Source organism: Sphaerodactylus townsendi, linkage group LG05 (assembly GCF_021028975.2).
Source record: "Sphaerodactylus townsendi isolate TG3544 linkage group LG05, MPM_Stown_v2.3, whole genome shotgun sequence".
In the NCBI taxonomy this organism is placed as follows: Eukaryota; Metazoa; Chordata; class Lepidosauria; order Squamata; family Sphaerodactylidae; genus Sphaerodactylus; species Sphaerodactylus townsendi.
In genome coordinates, this window is record NC_059429.1 from 86,973,015 (window position 1) to 86,994,983 (window position 21,969).

The 21,969-nt window shown below is 41.6% G+C and overlaps 1 protein-coding gene across 1 annotated transcript in view; it reads left to right on the forward strand.

The window, feature by feature from the left end:
- TMCC2 (transmembrane and coiled-coil domain family 2) overlaps nucleotides 1-11,758 on the forward strand; it is a 97,327-nt gene extending 85,569 nt beyond the window's left edge. Inside the window, 2 exon segments of the mRNA XM_048496611.1 lie at nucleotides 5,465-5,600; nucleotides 7,534-11,758. Coding sequence (XP_048352568.1) covers nucleotides 5,465-5,600; nucleotides 7,534-7,845 — 448 coding nt within the window. The 3' untranslated portion in view covers nucleotides 7,846-11,758.
- The last annotated feature ends 10,211 nt before the right edge of the window (nucleotides 11,759-21,969 follow it).

Sequence of the window (21,969 nt, forward strand, 5' to 3'; positions counted from 1 at the left end):
AGGCTGGGTTGTTGATTTCAGCCGACCCGGGTGATTGTGCGGCAGCGAGGGTTGCATGTAGAACGCTGCAGCGGCAGCTGGGTAGAGCGTTGGGAGAGGCTGCAGAAGAAGTGTTGCTGGGACTGTAGAGGAGGTTTTCCTGGCACAAGAGGAGTGTCAGAGTTTCCGAAGATGCTTTGAACACACTCGCTTGGCTGAGGAGTGTGTATGGGAAGTTTCAGAGGAATTGGCCCAGTAGTTATTGAGGTACCCTGTCATCAACACATACACGGTTAGCTTTTTATATATATAGATAGTATAATGATGCCAAAATTGTTAGATAGGTGTTAAAAGACAGATGGTAATTAATAATCCCCTCCACCACATCCTCCTCCCCTTCCCCCCCCCCCCCCCCACGGAGTCCGAGATAAGATGATCTAACTTCATTTGATCCGGCTGGCTAGATGGAGATGGCCTGGTGGAACAGCCACATCCTACAGGCCCTGCAGAATTGTGACATCACTCGGTAGCTTGTTCCACCAGGCCGGAAGCAGGGCCATGAAAGCTCTGGCTCTCGTTGAAGCCAGCTGGATGTCTCTCGGGCTGTGGATTATCAAATGATTCCTCATATAATTGAGGGCAAAATGGGGAGATGCCGTCTCGAAGATATGCAGGTCCAATACTGCTTATGGCCTTCAAGGTACTTTGAAAATGACTTGGAACTTTTTTTTTTATTGAATACTTTTTATTAGGTTAAAATAATTGAACAACATTACAGGAGGATATAGCGAAAGAAGAAAAATATCAACATATTTCTCATTTCTCCTTATACATTCTTTCTTATCTCCTAAATTAGTTAAAATTAAAACAACTTTGTACGTGTCTCTAACTGAGACTCTGCATAGTCCTTTCTTTTTTCTTTTATTTAAAAGCTGAGTCACTTCAGCTTCCGTGGTGTGCTTCCGAGTGGGTAGTTGTCTGTAACTTCCTTCTTTCACCTCCGGGGTTGTCTTCTGGGGATTCCCCCCTCCCCTTTTTTTTCTATGTAGTTCTTATTTATCTCATATAAACAAATATAGAGAAGTAAAGAAAACACAAAGTCAGTGACTTATAAACTTAAATCAATAGGAATTTGCCTTGTTATCGGATCTTTTTACTGAAACCATATTACTTCACCCAGTGTTATATATTCTAATTGATCTATAGAAAATGACTCGGAACTTGACTGGCAGCCAGTGCAGTTCTTTAAGGACCAGTGTTTTATGGTCTCGACTGTCTGCCTCACTAAGCAGCGTGGCGGCTACATTCTAAACAAGTTTAAGTTTCCAGATCAAAAACAAAGGTATACTAGCATAGAGCAAATTGCAGTGGTCTATTCTCAAAGTGACCGTTGCATGGGTTACAGTGGTGAGGTCTGGTTTGGAGAGATATGAAACCAGCTGACGCACCTGCCAAAGATGGAAAAAATGTGGTATATATATAATAAGAATTATATATTTTAAATTTACATTTTATAAATTTTATCGTAAGTCATATAACACATTTTATTAGGACCAACCAAAATCGTGTGAATTTTAAAACAATGTGCACACTTTCCGTTTCTCTTATTCTCTGTCCTAAACCAAGTGCATCACCAACACCAATCAAGTGCCCACTCAATTAGTTGGTATGCTATGCTCTCTCATCAGAGAAAAGAGATGCCAAAAATTATACATGCCCCAATAACATGGCAGTGCACTAGAACACAAAGCAAAATCACATACTTTAGTAAGAGAGAATTTATATTTCCAGAAACTTTTCTGCACTCTCATTTTTCTCCCTTGTGTGTTCCTGTTGCTATTGGGGGTGGGTGTCTGTTATGCAGGTGTTTTCTAGAGTTCGATTTGATATACCCGTATATACTCATGTATAAGTCGACCCGCATATAAGTCGAGGCACCTAAGTTTACCACAAAAAAACTGGGAAAACTTATTGACTCGCGTATAAGTCGAGGGTGGGAAATGCAGCAGCCACTGGTAAATTTCAAAAATAAAAATTGATACCAATAAAATTACATTAATTGAGGCATCAGTAGGTTAAATGTTTTTGAATATTTATTTCAAAGAAAAACAGTAAACTAGCTCTGTAAGTGGAAAACAGGGTCAACAAGAACAATAGCGAATAAACAATAGCTTTGAAACACAGAAACCTTAACGAAACTTTTGTAAGGAAAGGTTTTAAACGGTAGTTCGCTTTAATAAAGAAAACTGGAATGAACATGCCTGTTCACTGTGACTCAAAACTACCCTGCTTTTTAAAAGAATAGTTCATTGTTTTTTTGGTGCCTTTATTTTTAAAAGTACTGCATATGGCAGGTGTCATTTTTAAGGAACATTCACACACAACCTGTCAGGGGAGGAATGTTTATGTTAGCGGGCTACCAGCATTCCAACGAGTGATCTTTAAGGAGACCCCCTCCTGATGATACCACCCAGGTTTGGTGAAGTTTGGTCCAAAGTTATGGTCCCTCAAAAGGGTAGCCCCATCTACTATTAGCTTCCATTGGAAACAATGGGGGTTGGGATCACCAACTTTGGGGATCCATAACTTTGAACCCCCTGAACCAAACATCACCAAACCTGGCTGGTATCTTGAGAATCAGCAAGATATTATTCTGATGATACCACCCAGGTTTAGTGAAGTTTGGTTCAAAGGGTCCAAAGTTATGGACCCTCAAAATGTAGCACCATCCACTAATAGCTCCCATTGGAAACAATGGGGGATGGGGCACCCCTTTTGGGGGTCCATAACTTTGGACCCCCTGAACCAAACTTTACCAACCTGATGATATCCTGAAATTTCGGTGCCAGTAGCCTAAAAACTGCGCCCCCCCCCCCCCGTGGCCGACAAAGTAAAAACCCTAAAATATTTTAAAAATACATTTGACTCGTGTATAAGTCTAGGGGGGCTTTTTCAGCACAAAAAATGTGCTGAAAACTCGACTTATACATGAGTATATACGGTAACATCTGTTTATGTCCTGCATAAAAACCTGCAGTTTAAATTTGCAGGGGGATAAACAAAACATAAACCTATGTGCTATTGAATCAACCACTAGAGGGAGCAAAACACATGTGGAACAGAACTCCCCCCTCCAAAACAAAGGGAATACACCCTCACTGCCACATGAAAATAGCAACCTGTTTGAATGAGAGAAAGGTCCCAGTACTTTAAAAAGGTACTGTTCAAGGCATTCTGCAAGGAGACAAGAAACACGACATTAAGAAAATGTTGCGCCTGTGTGGTTGCAGCCTAAGAAAATTGCTGATGCTTTTTGTGAGCTCTTTAACGACCTACTCAGTAAATTAGATGGTAGGCTTGGATTCATTTGTCACATTATCAGCGCAGATGTCCCTGGGCTCTTCCTCACGACTTCTCTTCAAGGGAAATAATTTGTCATCAAATTATTTCTCCTTGCAGCTATTTCCTGATTGCCAGCCAAATGTGAAATCTGATCCTGATTCTTATCGACAGCTCCATCTATTGAATCCACAATATGAAACTTTTAAGTCCTCATGGAGTGCAAGAGCAAGAAGAGTTGACTTGCATATGTGAATCATAGATACCACCCCAGAAAGATTTTTCATTTTTTACTCCACATCATAGATGCAATGTTTGATGAGTGTGTGACTTCATTCAGGGTCAAACTATTAATTATATTCAAACATGTATCATTAAGCTCAAACCCCCATTGTCAGACATGGTTTCAGGTGCCCCTGAAGGTTACCCTGAACTTTCAGGTGCCCCTGAAGTTAGATGGCAACCTGAGGAGGGGTTTTCTTGGTTGTGACATCAAAACTTTGGAACTCCAGGAAGAATCATCTGTCTCCCTCTATCATTTCCTACCAGCTAGTGAAGACTCTTTGGTTTCATCTGACATATACTCAGTAAATTTTATTGATCCTTCTCCCTCATTGTTTTGTATTTGTAATGTTGTCGAGTAATGTGAAGTATTTTACATATGTAGTTTTAATGTTTAAAATGTTTAAGGCCTTGAAGTTTACTGTTTTGAGGACCCTGTTTGAGTGGACAGGTGGTACAGAAATGTTTTAAATAACTGATAAATAATAAATGTTATAATTCCTCCAGTGCTTTAAAAAATGTTATAGAGAGTCAGACAGTTCAGGGGATGTTTTTATTCAGTTCCTTTAACTTGTCATTTGCTTTGGAATGTTAGTTGAATGATATATAAATGGAGGAGGGGGGGAGAAGCAAGCATGTATACATGATTGATCCATAGGTTTTTTTTAACTATTTAGATTCCTGATTTCCCAGCAAGTATGATGAACTGTGGCAAGTGCAGGAATTTTACTTATTTGTTGCATATGATTATGCAACGTTAATGCTGACCCATATTATCTCTAATCTCTCAATAACATACGTGAGAGAGTGAGTAGAGAGACCCTGGATGATTCACTGTATGAGAGATTCCTTGTGGGGCTGAAGGTTTCTTTTTCTGTCCATGGTCATGGCTATACCAACATCCCAAAGGGGTCTTGAAAGAATGTGGCAGGAATATGTTAGAAAAGTCAGACTTTTGGGAACCGGAAAAAGGTCATCAAGTACTCTCACTGTCTTATGGGATCCCTTGTCTTGATTTGACCTGGCTATTTATCCATATATTTTTCAGCTGTCATTTTGAGTCAAAGGCAGTATTAAGGTTGGAAGCTGTTTGTATAACCTCTATCTGTGGGTTCTGTGGGGCAGAACTTGGAATGAGTTGGCAACAACAAATTTTAAAAACAAAATGATTTATTTTCTTAACATATAACATCAACATTTAACATCACACTTCAAGGTCCTGTTCAGGTTGCATTTTCAGGTCCTTATATTTACAGTCTACTGATACTGCCAAGTCCAATTCTTCTTTGCAAGTGGGTTGGCTCCTGATGACTCCAAGGGCTTGATGAACAGGATTCAACATGATGAAGGTTTCCAGGAGAACTCTTACCCATTACAAACATAAAAACCCTGAAACAATAAACTCCAACATTTACAACATAGCAAAAATAAACAACTACCTTCCCACTAGTTCCCAACAACATTGCAGTTACCTTAACAAGGTGTTAAGGGCTTATACAAATCAAGGTCTGAGTCTGGTAGCCTTGTCTCCTCCAAACTACATGAGTTCTGCAGCCTCCTGCTTCTTTGAGTCTCCACCCCTTTCTGGGTCAACCCATTCTGAGCATGGGGGTTACATTTGCAGTTGGCAATTTCATTAGCATTGCCATTTTCAGCGCTGAAATCCTTTAATAATATGTGTGGCTCTTTGTCAATCAGCTTTAGCTTTTTGGATAAGAAAGTGGCCAATGTGTTCCACATGATAGCTCCATAAGGTTGGAAACATTCATTTCTCAAAATGATGCAATATTACAGTGCTTTGTGGAAACTTCACTAATCAGAGTTCTTATCTGCTTTACATTATGTCCTTCCCCCCACCACACAGATATGAGCGCCTGGAAGAGCAGCTGAATGACCTGACAGAACTTCACCAGAACGAGATGACCAATCTCAAACAGGAATTGGCTAGCATGGAGGAGAAGGTGGCTTACCAGTCCTATGAGAGGGCCAGGGATATTCAGGTATGGAAGGACATTCGGATGCTTGTGCTGATGCTATGACAGCCCCTCCATTTGTTATTTATATATTAATTATACTTATCACATTCTTTCCCTAATGAATTTAGACTAGCTTTCATACACATTTCAGGAGGTATTCAGTTCTTCCAGCTAGATTTGTGCCCAGTGGTACCTTAGAGATCAACAAGATCTCTAAGATGGATGCTGTGGATGTAGCATACGTTGATTTTTAGTAAGGCCTTTGAGAAGGCTCCCCATAATATTCTTGCAAGTAAGCTGGAAAGATGTGGACTAGACAATTCAACTGTTAGATGGATTTGTAAATGGTTGACTGGCCGAACACAAAGAGTGCTCATCAGTGGCTCATTTTCATCCTACTGAGAAGTGAGTAGTGGAGTGCCACAGGATTTAAATATTTGAAGGTATGTTATTTCAAAGAGGAAGAAAGCATGTTTTCTGTGACTAGGACATGGAGTAATGGATTCAAGGTGCAGGAAACGAGATTCCACCTAAACATTAGAAATAACTTTTTAGTTGTTAGGGCTGTTCGACAGTGGAATTCACTGCCTCAGAGAGTGGTGGAGTCTCCTTCTTTGGAGGTTTTTAAACAGAGTCTGGATAATCACGTCAGGAATGCTTTGATTGTGTGTTCCTGCATGGCAGGGGGTTGGACTTTATGGCCCTTATGGCCTCTTCCATGGTTCTATAATTCTAAGATTGGGTGGAGGGGGCGTTATAAGTTTTTGAGAGTCAATGCTCCCTTCATAAGATACCAGCTCAGCCAGTGACCAGACTTGTAGAACAGTGTTGTGTACATTCAGATAATTCTCAGAGTGTGGATGTTGGGCTCCATAAGGCAACAGTTCTTAAAAGGTGCTACTTGTCCTAAGAAAGGAGAATGGATGCAGAGTTTCATTAAGAGATGCAATTTTGGTTCAGCAATCTGCAGTCTGGTTCAGCAGTCTGCAGCTCATAGGCAAAACAGTGAATGACAGTCACATCTGTAGAATTTCAGTTCAGTCTTTCAGTCACGCTAACACACTATCTTAATAGTACCTAGGTAATGTTCTGTCATTGTTCTTTGCTGTTATTTCTTTCAGATATAAATAATATGTGTTCAGGTTTGTGCCAATGTAGCTGACACCATAAAAGACATTTAGAGTAGCTTTTGAATGAGCTTGGGTGGTCTCAGCCATGTCTGTTCTTCCATAATTATCAATGACACTTTTGTTCTACGCTGAGCGCCGCTATGGTATAGAACAGGGGTAGGGAACCTTTAACACTCAAAGAGCCATTTGGACCCATTTTCCACAGGAAAAGAAAACACCTGGGAGCCACAAATAAAGATAAAGATAACACTATAAATAAAGAGATAACACTATATATATTGGGGTTTTTTTCTACCTTTTACTCCGCTCATTCTGAGAAGCGCATGGATGTGCCCGCCCTGTTGCCTGCAGGGTGGGCAAGGATGAAGCCGGTGGCTCAGCCTCGCCGACCGCCAGGAAAACGCCCACCCCACTCCAACAGGGCGGGCGAGAGGAAACCAGCGAGCTGTCAGCCCATCTGATCATGAGCAGTTAGGGCTTGGCGGCTCGGCGCAGTGGAACACGCAGTGCAAGAGACAGAAAGAGCGCATGCGAAAGCTCTTGAGCCGCAGGTTCCCTACCCCTGGTATAGAAGTTAAAGTTCAGGCTAGGATCTTGGAGATCTGAGTTAGAACCCCTGATGAATCTTGTTGAATTACCTTGAACTGGTCTCTCTGTCATTCGCTCTCTTTGTATCTCAGTCTAATCTACTTCACAGGTAGCTATGAGGATAGAATGGAGAAGGGATCTATGTACTCTAGCCCAAGGAAAGGCAGGATTGAGCGCTTACAGTAGACAATATGGTTAAGTTAACTTTGGTCCAATTTTTCCCCCTCTTCATGCTACAGGAAGCTGTGGAATCCTGCCTGACCCGTGTCACCAAACTAGAGCTTCAGCAACAGCAGCAGCAGGTGGTACAGCTGGAAGGTGTAGAAAATGCCAATGCCCGGGCCCTGCTGGGCAAATTCATCAATGTCATCTTGGCCCTGATGGCTGTGCTGCTTGTCTTCGTGTCCACCATTGCCAGTTTCATCACCCCCTTGATGAAGACCCGCATGCGCCTCCTGAGCACCACTTTGCTGGTGATTTTTCTGTTCCTCCTCTGGAAGCACTGGGACTCCATCACTTATCTCCTGGAACATGTGCTACTTCCTAGCTGATTCCTCTGCCAACCAGATGCTGGGGTTATGGGGCATTGGTTTCTTTCTGCAGAAAGGGGCAGAAATGAGGAGACCTCCAATTCAGTTTCTTTATTCAGAGTATGTAACCCTCACTTGCTTTCCTGGCACAGCCATCTTTATACCTGTTCAACACCATCTCAGCAGTAGGGAGTGTAGCTACATCACGGCTTGTAAGAGGCCAAATGATCACTCCTCTGGGATACCTTTTCAAGGGATTATGGAGAGGCAGGAGAAGTCTGTAAAGAGCTCTGATAGCTTTCCTTTAGAGCAGACAAAGTGATGCTGATTGCAAAGCAGATCAGAACAATGTTTTCTTGAGGAAGATTGTTTTGTTTCTCCTTTCTGAGAAGGATGGTGAAAACCTCATTCCTGAGCACGAGGATAACCTCTGAATGCAAAAGTTCAGCACGGAAGGTGAACTTTGTTGAAAATTCTTGCCTCATAGGAACATGCACATAACTGAAAGAAAAGAAAGTACGTATCACACCAGCTTGTCCAAATCACAAGGATATTTAATTTCCATTCCTGTAGAACATCCAATATGCCCTGAAATATAGTTGGGCTTTTTGGTACAAAAGATTTGTCATCCTAGCTGGTTGTTTTTACCAATTAAATTATTCCCAAAGGAGACAAGACCTAAAGAGAAAGTATCTGCCATTCTGGTGCAAGCAAACTCAACACCTTAGGTTGGATTTGTTATGTTCTTTCTTTTTGTTTTAGTATGTTATCTTCAGGGACTTACTAGAAATTCTGATATTGCATCTGCAGATCTTACAGTCTTTGCAAATGTGTGCGTGTGTGTGTCTTAAATTATTGGTTTCAGAGTTCTGTTTCCTTTTTGGAATTGTGCACTGGGTAAAAATTCAATTGCCTTTATATCTTCAATGGTCTAAGAGAAAACATAGCTTGGAGAGGAGCTTTTCTTAATGGTTTAACAGCACTAAAGCCTCTGTCTGTGCAAAACAGTGAGTCTTTAGGATTTTGGCAAGGCTTTGTTAAATTATACCAGGAGAAAATGTACCCGTGACTTGCTGAAAGGGGCAATTCCTCATCTTGTCATATTCAAACAATGTTATTTACAGAACATTGTTGTAGTTGAACAAAGTCCCCGGAACATAGGATTGGGTCCTTTGATGGAGGTTTTCTCGTAAAAGGGAAAACAAATTATCTCTTTTGCTATGGGTCCTGCTGTGTTTCTGTAGTTTTTGTTTCAAGAAATTTAAACAAGTTACTCATCATTCACACTGTTTGGTTTTACAGTAAAACTGTCAGGGCTTGGCACATTTTGAAGGCTTAAAATGAAACAATCTAGCTGAGGAACTCATACCTGATGATGTCTTATCATTTTTGACAGTAACATTGCTGGCAAAAAAGAGGTGTAATAAATTTTGGGCTGGGTATGGTACTCAAGAGCTGTAGGGAGATCAGAATTATGCTGTCCAATACAAAAATTCAAATTGGATCTATACGTGCAGTGAAGTATGGTAGTAGAAGGGTTGTTACGGTTTAATATTCTTCTATGTTTTCAAAAATTCAAACTTTAGAGTCTAATATAACAGAGAGTGGGCTAGGCTAGACCCTTCTCCTTGATTTGACAGCTTGTAAGATGATTTTTTAAAAAAAAAACCACGTGGTGATTTGGAAAATGCTACTCCTCACCTGCAGTTTGACGTAGCTCTGCAGCATGTATAAATCTGACCTCCACTAGCATGTCTGTAACTGGCCTCAAACACTTTAAGAACATGCTTAGATAAATTTGTCACCAAAGAGATCTTTGGGCTGTTATCCAATGGGTATGTAAAATGAAAAAGAAAGGCAGTTTGAGGCCAAGAAGTACTAGTGTCATTTTTGGCTATCCCATATTTTCTGCAGTTACTGACCCATTGTATTTTATGACCCTTTTCACCTAGTTCGACTGAGATGGGAGATCCTAAAATCCAAGTGTAGCCAGGTTCACACAGGGGAGGAGACTTGTGTCATTAATAAGTATGGTAGGAGGAATTTTGGTGCAATAGGAGTAATTTCATTTGCTGAAAGTATTCTTAGGACAATTAAAGGCAGAAAAAATCTGTCAGTCGGTGACTTGCTTTTTCCATGTATGCTGGACTTTTCTTCTTACTTACAAATTCCTCTTTAGTTATGCAAGACTATTTCTGATATTTACAGCATCCCTTCCTAGAAAGAAGTATTATGGATATGCTGACTAGTTTAAATCCACTTACCTGGCTCTCATAACCTGCAGTTGTCTCACTTTTCATGTGTAAACTTAAAGATAAGTTCTTTTTTTTCACTTCTTTCATTTCATTTATTATGATCCAAGATCAGCCAGTGGAGAGAAGTGATTTAAGTTTGAAGCAAAGGTAACTGAGCTTCAAGATGCCCCACGTCCTCCTTCCCACGCCACCATATTGTGTAAGACAGATGTTAAAATGTCTGGAAGAAACTGGGTTACGAAGACCTCTATTGACAAACCCCTTTCAAAGGCACAGTACTACGATCTGTCTTTCAGAATGGCAAGAACTGTGAAGGACCTAATTTTTTTTAAAAAAAACATATCTATTTATTTTGTATGTTGTCAGGAGAGGTCAGAAAACTAACATATTTTTTTCCTGATCAGTTATGGAAAGGGCTAGTTTTCTAGTGGGATGCACGTGGACAGTTTTTAAAGTGATGTTAGGATGAACGTTGGATGAGTTGGAAAAGAGTTCTGAGCGATGAGAATGCTAGCTATTCCAGAGCACAAATTAAATTAGTTTTTTGCCACTGTACTGAGGAAAAGGGGCAGTTCTGTGGGACTATAGCTGTTATCTTGTGCTAACCCTGAGCCAGCCCCCCCTGTCAGATGAAAGAATGGGAGGGTCAGTTTTGATGCAGAGGGTTTGCTTGCAGTATGGGTTTAAAGCTTTTGCTTTACAACTTTATACTTTAAATGGATCTATAGGAGTGTTCTTGTGCTGGCTTAGCACAACAGGAGGAGGCATAGCCAGCTCACACTTTAAAATATTGAAAATGTGTTTAAAATACAGCTTATTTCTGATCTTTTTCATGGTGGGCTGTTTATGCCCACGAACCTCCCACCCACCTAGGTTCTGTTTCGATGTGATAAACTGGATATTTTTGAATAGTACTTTCACACAGGGAGTAGAAAAAATGGCTTGGTGATGTTCCCTGGCTTGTGTGCACCAGAAGCAAACAATTGCAATAGTCATTTGTGGCCTTAGAATCATGATTCCATAGTCAATTTTACAGATCTCAGTTCAACTGATACAGTCTTTCTTTCCCCCACTCCCCCAGTCCTTTTTGCCTGCCTCCAAAGTAGGGGAGGACATATGGCAGCACACTACATTTCACTGGAAACGTAAATCAGAAGTAGCTTAAGCTGTTGCCATGCCGTCAATCATACCCCCTGTATTTGCCTATAGGTATGGAAGACTTCTGTGTCCATGGCTGCACATTGGAGCAGTGCCTGACACTCAGTTCGTGCAGTCATTTGCAGCACTACCCTGGCAGGAGCAGTGCTTCATGACTGGAAGACTGTGGCTGGCATCATTATATGATCATTGCAGTCATATAATCAAGTCTGTAATGATCCCATGAAGGACATTTCTTGCAAATTGTCTGCTGGTGCTTCCACGTCCTCTGTGCACAGAAGAACCACATGGTTTTGTAGTGATGTGTTAACTTTTCAAGAATGTGGTTGTCTTCTGTCACAGGCCCACACCATGGCACAACCCATTTCTGATGCTGTTTGACTGTATTTATTATGTATGCTTGAATCTTTTCCCACCTTTGCTCCTTTGTTTCCCTTTGGGAAGCCCATCCAAGAGAAGCACTGGTTTCATTTCACACTATTTTTCCATTCACTTTTTTTTTTAAATAAAAAGTTTTAAAACATTGGCAAAAGAAAAGGCCTTTTATTCTTAATTCCTGGAGTTATGAAAATGGGAGGGGGAAAATCATTTTTCAGAGTCATGAATTGCAATGTATTGTGTGGCAGATGGGAAGAGGTTACCAACTGCAGTACTAAGAACGCTTTCCTGGGACTTGCTTCTGAGTAGATCAGCTTAGGATTGCTCCCTTGGCCACTATCATGTGGAAGGTAAGGATTATGTAATAGTACTATGGAAACAAAGGCTTTGCTAAATGGCAGGGAATCTTGGCTTGGTTTTGGAGAGACAAAGCAGGTTTCTTTGTAGGTTGCTGGACATGGCATTTTTAGTGGAGAGTAATCACAACCCTGGATCAGATCTAAGAGATCCCTAGAAGCAGGACTGATTGGAGAATGGGGACAGCCACAATCAGGGTCAGACACCAAGATGGCTATTGGTGGGGAAATGCCAAGGAAGAATTTTGCAGTGTGTGACTGCTGCAGATTGACAGAGATCTACTGGGTATGTTGCAATTCACTCTAAACAGAGTGGAAATAAAACTGAAAGAGACTGACAGGTTTCCTGCTTATTTTGCGTGTTGACCATTACCCCAGCACCAGGTTGCGATAGTCTTATCAGTGGCCCTGTCCAGAAGAATCCTATGAACCTTCCTTATGCTGTGTCACCCCACTGATGCTGCTAGCTCTGTGTTGTTGACTCGGAAGGACAGCACCTTACCAGCATACCAAGCAAGGCTTTCAGCCCTTAAGAAAAGATGCCATGGCTTGAATCTGGGACTTGGTGCATGCAAAGTGCATACTCTGCCTGGCAAGATAAAGGATAAAATAGCTTCTTATATGTTGCTGTTTTTTGGCCTTTTTTGGGCCTTTCACACAAAGCTTCTTATTTTAGATTTCTTTACTACTGGTGACCTGCATCACCAAGGAGTTTTCATGTTGTGCTAATTAAATTAAACACCACCCCTAGAAGATGAATGGTACTATTCAGAAAGGCCAGCTGCACACTAAGGGTTCTGCACTGTTACAGCCAGTGGTAGTCTTTAGCAGCAATCGGAGCATGATCTATTTATAAGGAAAGTGATAGGGTCTCCTGATGCTCAGGCTGAATTTCACCTCTTTGCCTCTGACCTACTGAGACACTAAATCAATCTGAAATTCAAGCATAGGGAGGAAAATGATTTGGGTATGAATGATTCTAAACATGCTCTGAGGTTTGCAGCTGAGCCAATGGAGGTGGTTAGCGGTAACATCTTACCAGCTTCTTCAAAGGTAAAAATGCTTTTTAGTGTCTGGGGTGTTCATTTGAGAAGGGTGCAGGAAAGCACCAAGCAACCACTTAGAAATGAAATGTACGTTCTAAGCAACATGGCATTTTCATTCATTAGAGATTTACAAACATGGGAGACTCAGCAATACCCGAAGACTTGTTGATCAGATCAGAAATGCTTAGAGTGGGGATATATCTCCTGCCATCCTGGCTGAACATCTCAAAGTATGCTTTTTTTATTTTGCCAGCATCCTTACCAATGAGCCAGTGTGGAACAGTGTTTCGAATATTGAACAAGGATCTGAGAGGCCTGGGTTTGAACCCCCACTCTGCCATGTGTTACCTTGGGCCACCCCTCCATATCCAGCATAACCTATTTCACAGGGTTACTGTGAAAATAAAAGGGGGGAAGAATAATGTAAATCTCATAGAGTTCCCATAGAAGAGAAAGGGTATAAATAAATGATTTTAAAGAAAGTTTTAGGTCAATATTTCAAATCAGGATTCTCGTGCACCTGAATGGGGGGAGTGGCACAAGAGCCAGGGAAACCAAGTGAAGTATGCCCTTCATTGCTCCATTCACCCATTTGTGGCCAGATAAAGAAAATGAGCATATTTGAGAAGTCAGTTTTGCTGCCACAGAGTCCTTGTCAGCCCTCATATCTACTGAGTGTTTTCCTATGTGTACGTATTTGTTCAGAATTTTTCCCCTCCATTTCATGCAGACGAAGGTCCCTTCTGCACATGCAGAATAATGCACTTTCAATCCACTTTGCAGCTGGATTTTACTGTGTGGAATAGCAAAATCCATTTGCAAAAAATTGTGAAAGTGAATTGAAAATGCATGTGTGGAAGGGGCCTAAGCATGGTTACAATGGATATAAAATTACAGTAGTGAGCTATGGACTAGTTTGCACACAGATGTTATTTGTATGAGGTAAAACCTCTGCATGGGTGCTCTTGCAAATCAGCCACAGTCTCAAGTCAGAGGGTAGTAAGTACTGAAGTGTGAATCCAGATAGCATAAACTGTACCAAACCAAAATGGTCTGACTTCATAAAAGGAAGCTTGATATGCTTATTTGGACAACCGTTGGACAAGCTCCTCATTTTACAACCACTTTGGCCAAGAAAATACATATCTCTATCACATGTTAACATTCTTCCAGGGAGTTCTGAGACACATACACAATTCTTTACTCCTCCATCTTGTCCTCACAAGAACCTAGGAGACATTGAGTATGTCAAAGTCTACACCATTATGGCTGAGTGAAGATTGAACTTCCCAAGTCCTAGTCCAGTGTGGTTATTTTTTTTTTTGGGGGGGGGGGATGGTTGTTGTTTGAGCACCCCACTGCAGGACACAAAACTGACTTCCATTCCTTAGCTGACAACAGTTTCCAAAATCAAAGCTGGTAGAAATTTTCAGCTGGAAAGCACAGGGGATGGAAAGAGTTTGGAAGAAATAGCCATGACCTGGACTTCTCAAAGCACAACAAGTCCTATTTGTGAAATGATATACATGGCAATAGAATACAGGTGGGAGATTGTGAAAAGAACTTCTGCTTCTAATGGTTAGATTGATGGCAGAATTTTAGATGCTTCCCCAACTGGGATCAGAAAAACTTTACAGAACATTTTCTTTCTCACCTCTTTGAAGCCTGGGAGCTTGGTCGCCTGCTTAATGTGTTAGTCTTGGGGGTAGACAGTCTGAGCGGAACTGAATAGCAGCTACAAGAAATTTGCCTGCAGCAGCTGGGGAAATTACTCCAGAGTGGGCCTGAGATGGACAGTGTCACTTTCAGCATGTGTCATTTGGGTTCTGAGTTTACAGAATTAAAAATTACATCATTGCACAAGGGTTGTAATTTTCCACCAGGGTGTCAGCACATGTTGCTGCTAGAAGAATCTACAGGAAATGTAGAACTTAAAGTTTTTTGTTAACATTTCAATATATTTTTCATGTATTTGGCAGTTGTGATATCAACAAGATGGTTAGAGGAGCACTAGGTAACGGAGCAAATAGTATGAAAGCGCAAAGCAAAGCTGAAAAAAAATCAATTGATTTCAAATCAGTGAGAAATCTGGCTGAAACACAGTGATGGGTTTTATTTAACCCCCTCCCCGCCCCCACTGGTATAATTCTAGTCATCAGCTCTGTAGGAGTTGCAATCACTGGCACTTCCGAAAGAATTACCCTCTAAGGCAAAAGATTGATAACTTCATTTGTGGTTTGTATGCCTGACCAACAATCCCAAGCCCCCTATAAATTGTGGGTTTTTAAGGACTTGCCTCAGGTGTTAATTTTTTTCCAGTCAATACATTATCTACCTATGTTTGAAAAGGAGCGCAAATATGTTTTCAATTGTATTGTCAAAGGCTTTCACGGTTGGACTCAACTGGTTGTTGTGGGCTTTCCAGGTTGTGTGGCCGTTGTCTGGTAGATCTTGTTCCTAACATTTCGCCTGCATCTGTGGCTGGCATCTTCAGAGGTATATCACAGAGAGAAGTGTGTTGCTGGACACAGTGTATAACACACTTCTCTCTGTGATACACTTCTGAAGATGCCAGCCACAGATGCAGGGGAAACATTAGGAACAAGATCTACCAGACAACGGCTGCACAACCCAGAAAGCCCACAATGACCATGTTTTTAATTGTTTGTTCTTCCTAAAAGTGACTCACAACAAATAGGTTGGAAAGGAGGTTTGTATTGGCAACAGTGTTTTATTTTATGCCATCAATTGTCTTGTAAATGAATACCTTAAATAAACTTTCAGACTTTGAAATCTCTAATACAACTTCCCTCTTCTATTCAATTGAAAACTATTTTCAGTATCACATTTCTTTGCGTTGCATTTGGAAATGGACTGTTTAAACAACTGGTTGAAAAGTATCGTTGTTGGAATTCATCCTATTCTTCAGCACAATATTTTTTTTTTAGGCTCAGGACAGCAACAGTGTGGTTTGCGAACTCAAAGAGGATCACTCACTATAAAACAACTGTAGGTTGGTGTTATACAATTCTGAATGGTAACAGTTGTCACCAAAAATTTTGGAAACTGAAAATGGTTAAAAAGGTCCCCTTCAAAATCCACAATTTCTTAAATTCCATTTTGTGGGGAAAGAAATTATTAAATTTGTTTCTTTCTGCAGCATAAACATAGCTTGAGGCTACTTACGAGATTTGCCAGGGCCCATCCAGGAGTCAGTTTAGGATCTTGAAAGCAGCAGAGACTACATACCAATGCTATTGTTGCCACACAGAATCATGGTGGATGGGGAGCCCTGTTTTTTTTAAGGAAAAAACAGTGTCTCTACCCATCCTGCCAACCTTTGGAGTGGCTTATTGATGTAGTGCCAAGATGGGGGGGTGCCATCCTCTACATTGGCTAAGTGTCACCCACAAGGATAGAATCCTACCTGGAATAGTCCCTGCTAACATCAGCTTGCAAAGCAAGTCTGCCTCACCTTTTCTAAAGAAATTAAGGAAAAGACAATGCTTTCAGCTTGGGAAGCAGGTTCCTACCTCCAACCTCAGCATACTTTCCTCTGTGAAACAAAGTGTATGCTAATATGGTTTCATCAAGGATTTCCTACCAGCCATTCTACTAAAATACTAATCTCATCTTCTAGTTTCTGACTCACCTCTCCCAAGAGCACCTTCATTTACACTGGCTTTGTCTCGAAGCTGTGATAGAGTCAGCTTCCCCTAAATCTCAATATCTTCAGACACTCCTTGGCTTAAAACGTTAAGTCTAATTGTCAAACATTAATTTTAAGTATCCACTGCTTAAGTTAAGTGACCTTCTTCACCACTTAAGTTAAATGACCTTCTCTTATCTGTTCTCTGGTAAGGCAAGAATTGCCTTTGTCCTGGGTGACTAGGGTCACTTAGCATAACCTGGAGGCAGAGGTGTATCAAACAACTTTTTTTGTCACCAGGTCATCTCAAAGTCACCACCACATTAAGGCAAGATTTCTGCAGATTTCCTGTGGAAACCCATCTCAGTAAACTTTGGTGACAAAGATCTCGAGCTTACCTGACCTCTCGCTATGCTAGGTCTGCCCTTTGCTAATTCTCCACTGTAAAAGGGGCAGACCCCACCAGGTAACAGTATCACTGTTCTAGTGACCTCTTTTCCGCCCTGGCACTGAAAACAGCCACCTGTCAGTTTTAACTGCAACATGGTGTTTTCTGTGATTCAGGACAAAAGAAGGGTGACTAATAAGGGTTTTAGAAAGAGAGATAGATAGAGAGAGAGAGAGAGAGAGAGAGAGAGAGAGAGAGAGAGGTAGGTAGGTAGGCAGGCAGGTAGGCAGGCAGGTAGGCAGGTAGGCAGGCAGGTAGGTAGGTAGGTAGGTAGGTAGGTAGGTAGGTAGGTAGGTAGGTAGGTAGGTAGGTAGGTAGGTAGGTAGATAGGTAGATAGGTAGATAGGTAGATTACGGTACATACGTACATACATACATACATACATACATACATACATACATACATAGGTTCAAAAAGTACACAGAAAGGAAAATTACTCAGGGGATTCACTTTTCCATTGATGAAGCTTCACAATGAAGATGGTTGGATTCTTATTTCTGCACATCTTTTAAAGCTACAATAGGGCTTTCAGGATCTAGACTTGTCTACCCTACTGAATGTGGCACTTGCAGTTTGAATATCTCAGGCTTGTTTTACTCCATATATTTCAGTGCCAAAATGTTGATTCATGTTTTCTATAGGATGCTGCTATAGGCATACAATATAGACATACAATATATGTTTCAATGTGCTAAACTACCTGTGGAAGAAATTAGGATAAAACGTTGGCTATGAGTTAGGTGCATTGACCCATAAACCTCAGAAACAATCTGGCTCTGGTATCCTTTCCAGCATTCACAGAGCTCCTGCTAGCTGAGAAAACAGCAAGTGATGAGAGCTTTCTCAGGTTGCAACTTTGGAAAGTCAAGAGACACATATAAGGAAGGTACTGACACAGGGTAATTTTCCTCTAGCAGTGTTGGGTGAAGAGATTCTGTCTTGCAATCAGAGTTCAGTCCCATACCACATGCACAGGACTGTAACCTTACCCTGTTAGGCAGCAGGAGACTGCATGGTGGCGGTCCATTTTCTCCTGTTAGTGCCTGCTCTTAGAACCCTTCCGCACATGCAGAATAATGCACATTCAATCCACTTCCAATGCCCTTTGCAGCTGGATTTTATTGTGTGGAATAGCAAAATCCACTTGTAAACAATTGTGAAAGTGTATTAAAAGTAAGGTGACCAGATGGTCACCTTTCCATCCTGGGACAGGGAAGCACACGAGCTTCTGCGGCTTGCCGTTTGCCGCCGTGTGACAGGGCGGCAAACAGCAAGCCCCATAAGCCCACACGGGCGACCACAGGAGCAAAAGGCAGCCTTTTGCACGGCACTCCCCGGTCAGAAACAGGGAAGCGCCCCAGAAGACACTGCAGCTGCCCCAGTGCCTTCTGGGGCGCTTCCCTGTTTCTGACCGGGGAGCGCTGCGCAAAAGGCTGCCTTTTGCGGCAGCACTCCCTGGTCAGGAAACAGGGAAGCACCCCAGAAGCCTTCTGGGGCGAGTCCCTGTTTCCTGACTGGGGAGCGTCGCCGCAAAAGGCAGTGTGCTGCTGGAGCCATTGTCCGTAATCGGGACAATGGCATAAGCCCAGTGGGACGCGGGACACTCTACGCAAAAGCGTGAGTGTCCTGCGAAAATAGGGACGGATGGTCACCCTAATTAAAAGTACATTATTCTGCATGTGCGGAAGGGGCCTTAAATAAGATGCAAACATTCAGTTTTATCCTTCAGAATTAGGATTACAAGGTGCTTTGAAACAGGAGCTAATGGGAAGGCATCAGAACTACCAATAGGAGCAAACCAATGTGGGACAGAAACTGCAAATCTATCAGGTGATAGCTATGTTAGTGTGCAGTAGCAAAACAAAATTTGCAGGTAGCACCTTCGATCCAATACATTTTCCAAGGTATAAGATGAAAATATTCCTGAGTATCTGAAAAAGTGAGCTTTGATTCATCGAAGTTTATACCCTGGAAAATTGTATTAGTCTTTAAGCTACTTCTGGACCCAAATTTTGTCCTATCTGTTGCATTTCAATTTCTTCCAAGAAGCTTTTATCTTCACAACAATCTGTTAAATTTAGAGAAGTTGATTAACCCAAGTTCACTGAATTAACTTTGAGGGCAAGTCCTGGGCTGCATCCATACAACTTCCATGGTCACCATGAGGTTTTTAAGTTAGTTTTTTTGCTTATTTTTTGAAATGGTAGAATGGACTTCAGACCATACATTCATAATTCACTGTAAGTAGAAAATTTAAAGTCACAAGCTAAAGGCTAGGTTTAAAAATCCCCCTAATTATGTTATTTGCAGGGAGTTGTTTTTATATGCGATCATCACAGACATGGGAGAAAAACAGCTAACTGGAAGCTAACTGGAAGCCCTTCAGTGGTGCGGCTGGCCTCCACACGGGCCAGGACCTTTACGGCCCTGGCCCCGGCCTGGTGGAACGCTCTTCCACCAGCTGTCCGGGCCCTGCGGGACCTTGGAGAGTTCCGCAGGGCCTGTAAGACGGAGCTGTTCCGCCGGGCCTTTGGAGGAACCAGCCGCTAATAGTGCCCCCTTCCTTTGGCCCTTGACAACTGGGCCACCTGTCATCCAACGAGACTCGCCATGCCTCCCTCTCTGAGGAGGGAGGGATTTTTATTACTGGAATGCTGGACGCCACTTTAATTCGCTGAGTTTTTATAATTGGAATAGGAACTGAAAATTTTTTTATCGCTGTATTAAATGACTACTTATTTTATATTGTATTTTATATGTTGTGCACCGCCCAGAGCCCTTCAGGGATGGGGCGGTATAAAAGTCTAATAAAATAATAAATAATAATAATACGTTTCTGGCCTTTAGATGCCTTGGAAGAACACAATGCTGTAGCTTTATATTTTGACCACTAGAGGTCACCACAGTCTCACTCAATTTAGACTAATTTAAAGGCATAAGTTGGTTCTTTCACTAGTTAGGCTCACAGAAAAACAAGAGCTTTAGCTGTGTTGGAATATTTTTTTATAGTAAGCTCTGGAAGATTTAGTTTAAAATGGTTTCTATGTCTTTTTATGTTTCACCTCACAACACAGTCAACTGTTCTTACAGCTTTTAAAAACAGGGAAGGTAGTACAGTTAACCCTCTCCTTTGCTAGGGCCCATTGCATCTCCCCCACCATGGGTTTTGCTACTAGTGAATTAATAACCCCCAAAATGCCCTATTGTTGACAGCCTTGTTCAAGTCTTGCAAACTAAAGACATGCAGACACAATTTCAGAATCTATGCTGATTTTTATATTGTGTCTTTGTAGACAGCTCATCGAAAATAAAAAAGGGAAAACGATATATTGCCAGAACTGGCAGGATGAGCTGAGTTCATCCATGTACTTTTCAGGCTGAAGAGATGCCCAGCAGTGGAGCCAGTAGAGTAAACGTAACCTTCACCAAATAGTTACAGACATCGAGAATCCCTGCAGCATCATAAAATGTCAGGCACAAGATCTTTAAACTCAGGTGGGAAGAAATGGCGGGCAGGTGGGTGGGAAAAGCCTCTTTCTCTTTTGACACCTTTTCTGTCTGTGATGTCTGAACAAAAAAGGGGGAGGAAGCTTTTTTTAAGACGTCCCCAGGACATCTTATTTGTGCTGTACATAATGGACCATAGTTGAGCCCTCAGTTCACATGTCTCAGTCAGCAGGTATTGAGAAAGGCATTCCTTTGCTTGAGACCATGGGGAACAGCCAACAGTCAGAAGAGACAACCCTGAGCTCAGTGTACAATCACTCTGGCTTGGCTTGAGGCATGTCCATATGTTCAGTACTGATCCTTGGGAAAATGTAAGATTCCTAATTGAGAAAAATGTCCTAATGAACTATATACAAAATGTCCCTATTGGTTCCCCTGTTCACTTTGCCCTTTTGACACGTACCATTTCTACATCTCAGTTTCCCACGTTGTAAAGCAAGGATGATGTTCCAGATGCTTAGGAAGTCCAGTAATGTCTTCCCAAACAATACATACCATTATTCGTACAAGTAGCCTATTTACTGAGTTCCGTACATCCATAGCCCTGGCTTAGTATTGTCCTGTTTGAAACCATTATTATCTGGGGGATAAATTACAGAGCGTTCCCAACTTTACTTTAAAAGAACAGGTACAACATTTGTTCCTGGAAGGAAGGCCAAAATTAGAGGCATTTAGCTCCCTCTGGTGGAAACTTAAGAGAAGTTCAATGCTTGCATCTGGGTGGCTGTTTTTATGGGTCCTCTCAACTGACAAAGTTTTCCAAGGCCACTATCATGAAATCTTTCGCCAGACTGGCAACCAGGGTCCAGTTACACGATCTAATTATTCCCCAGAGCTTCACAACTGTCCTTCCTATTCTGGTTCTGCCTCCTCCCCATCAGCTTCCCACTCCCAATGGTAAGGCTGCATTAATAGAGGGCCCATGAGCAAAATGCACATTCCTTCCCAAGAACACTGATGGGGCCTTCACGGAGGACTGTGTTCAGTTCTGATAGCCACGTTCCAAGGAAGATGCAGGATTCCCAGAAGGGATTTAGAATGCAGTGAAAAAAGACTAGAAGTCTGCTGAAAAAAACTGGCGGGTGAGTTCAAATTCAGCTTGCTAACTGTCCCTTCTCTCAAGAACCACGCTGTATTTATATCAGAAACACTCAAGGAAAAGAAGAAGAAAAACATAACTGCAATTTGCAGTGTTAATTTAATGCCTCACAAGCATGGTATTCTGAATCCTAAAGAAATGTTCTGATGCACGTAAGATGCCATTTCCCACATTACTTATTTTGAAGCATGTTGGGCAATAACCCTCATTCAGATGAGTATGTGGGATTCAAGTTTATCACCACAGGT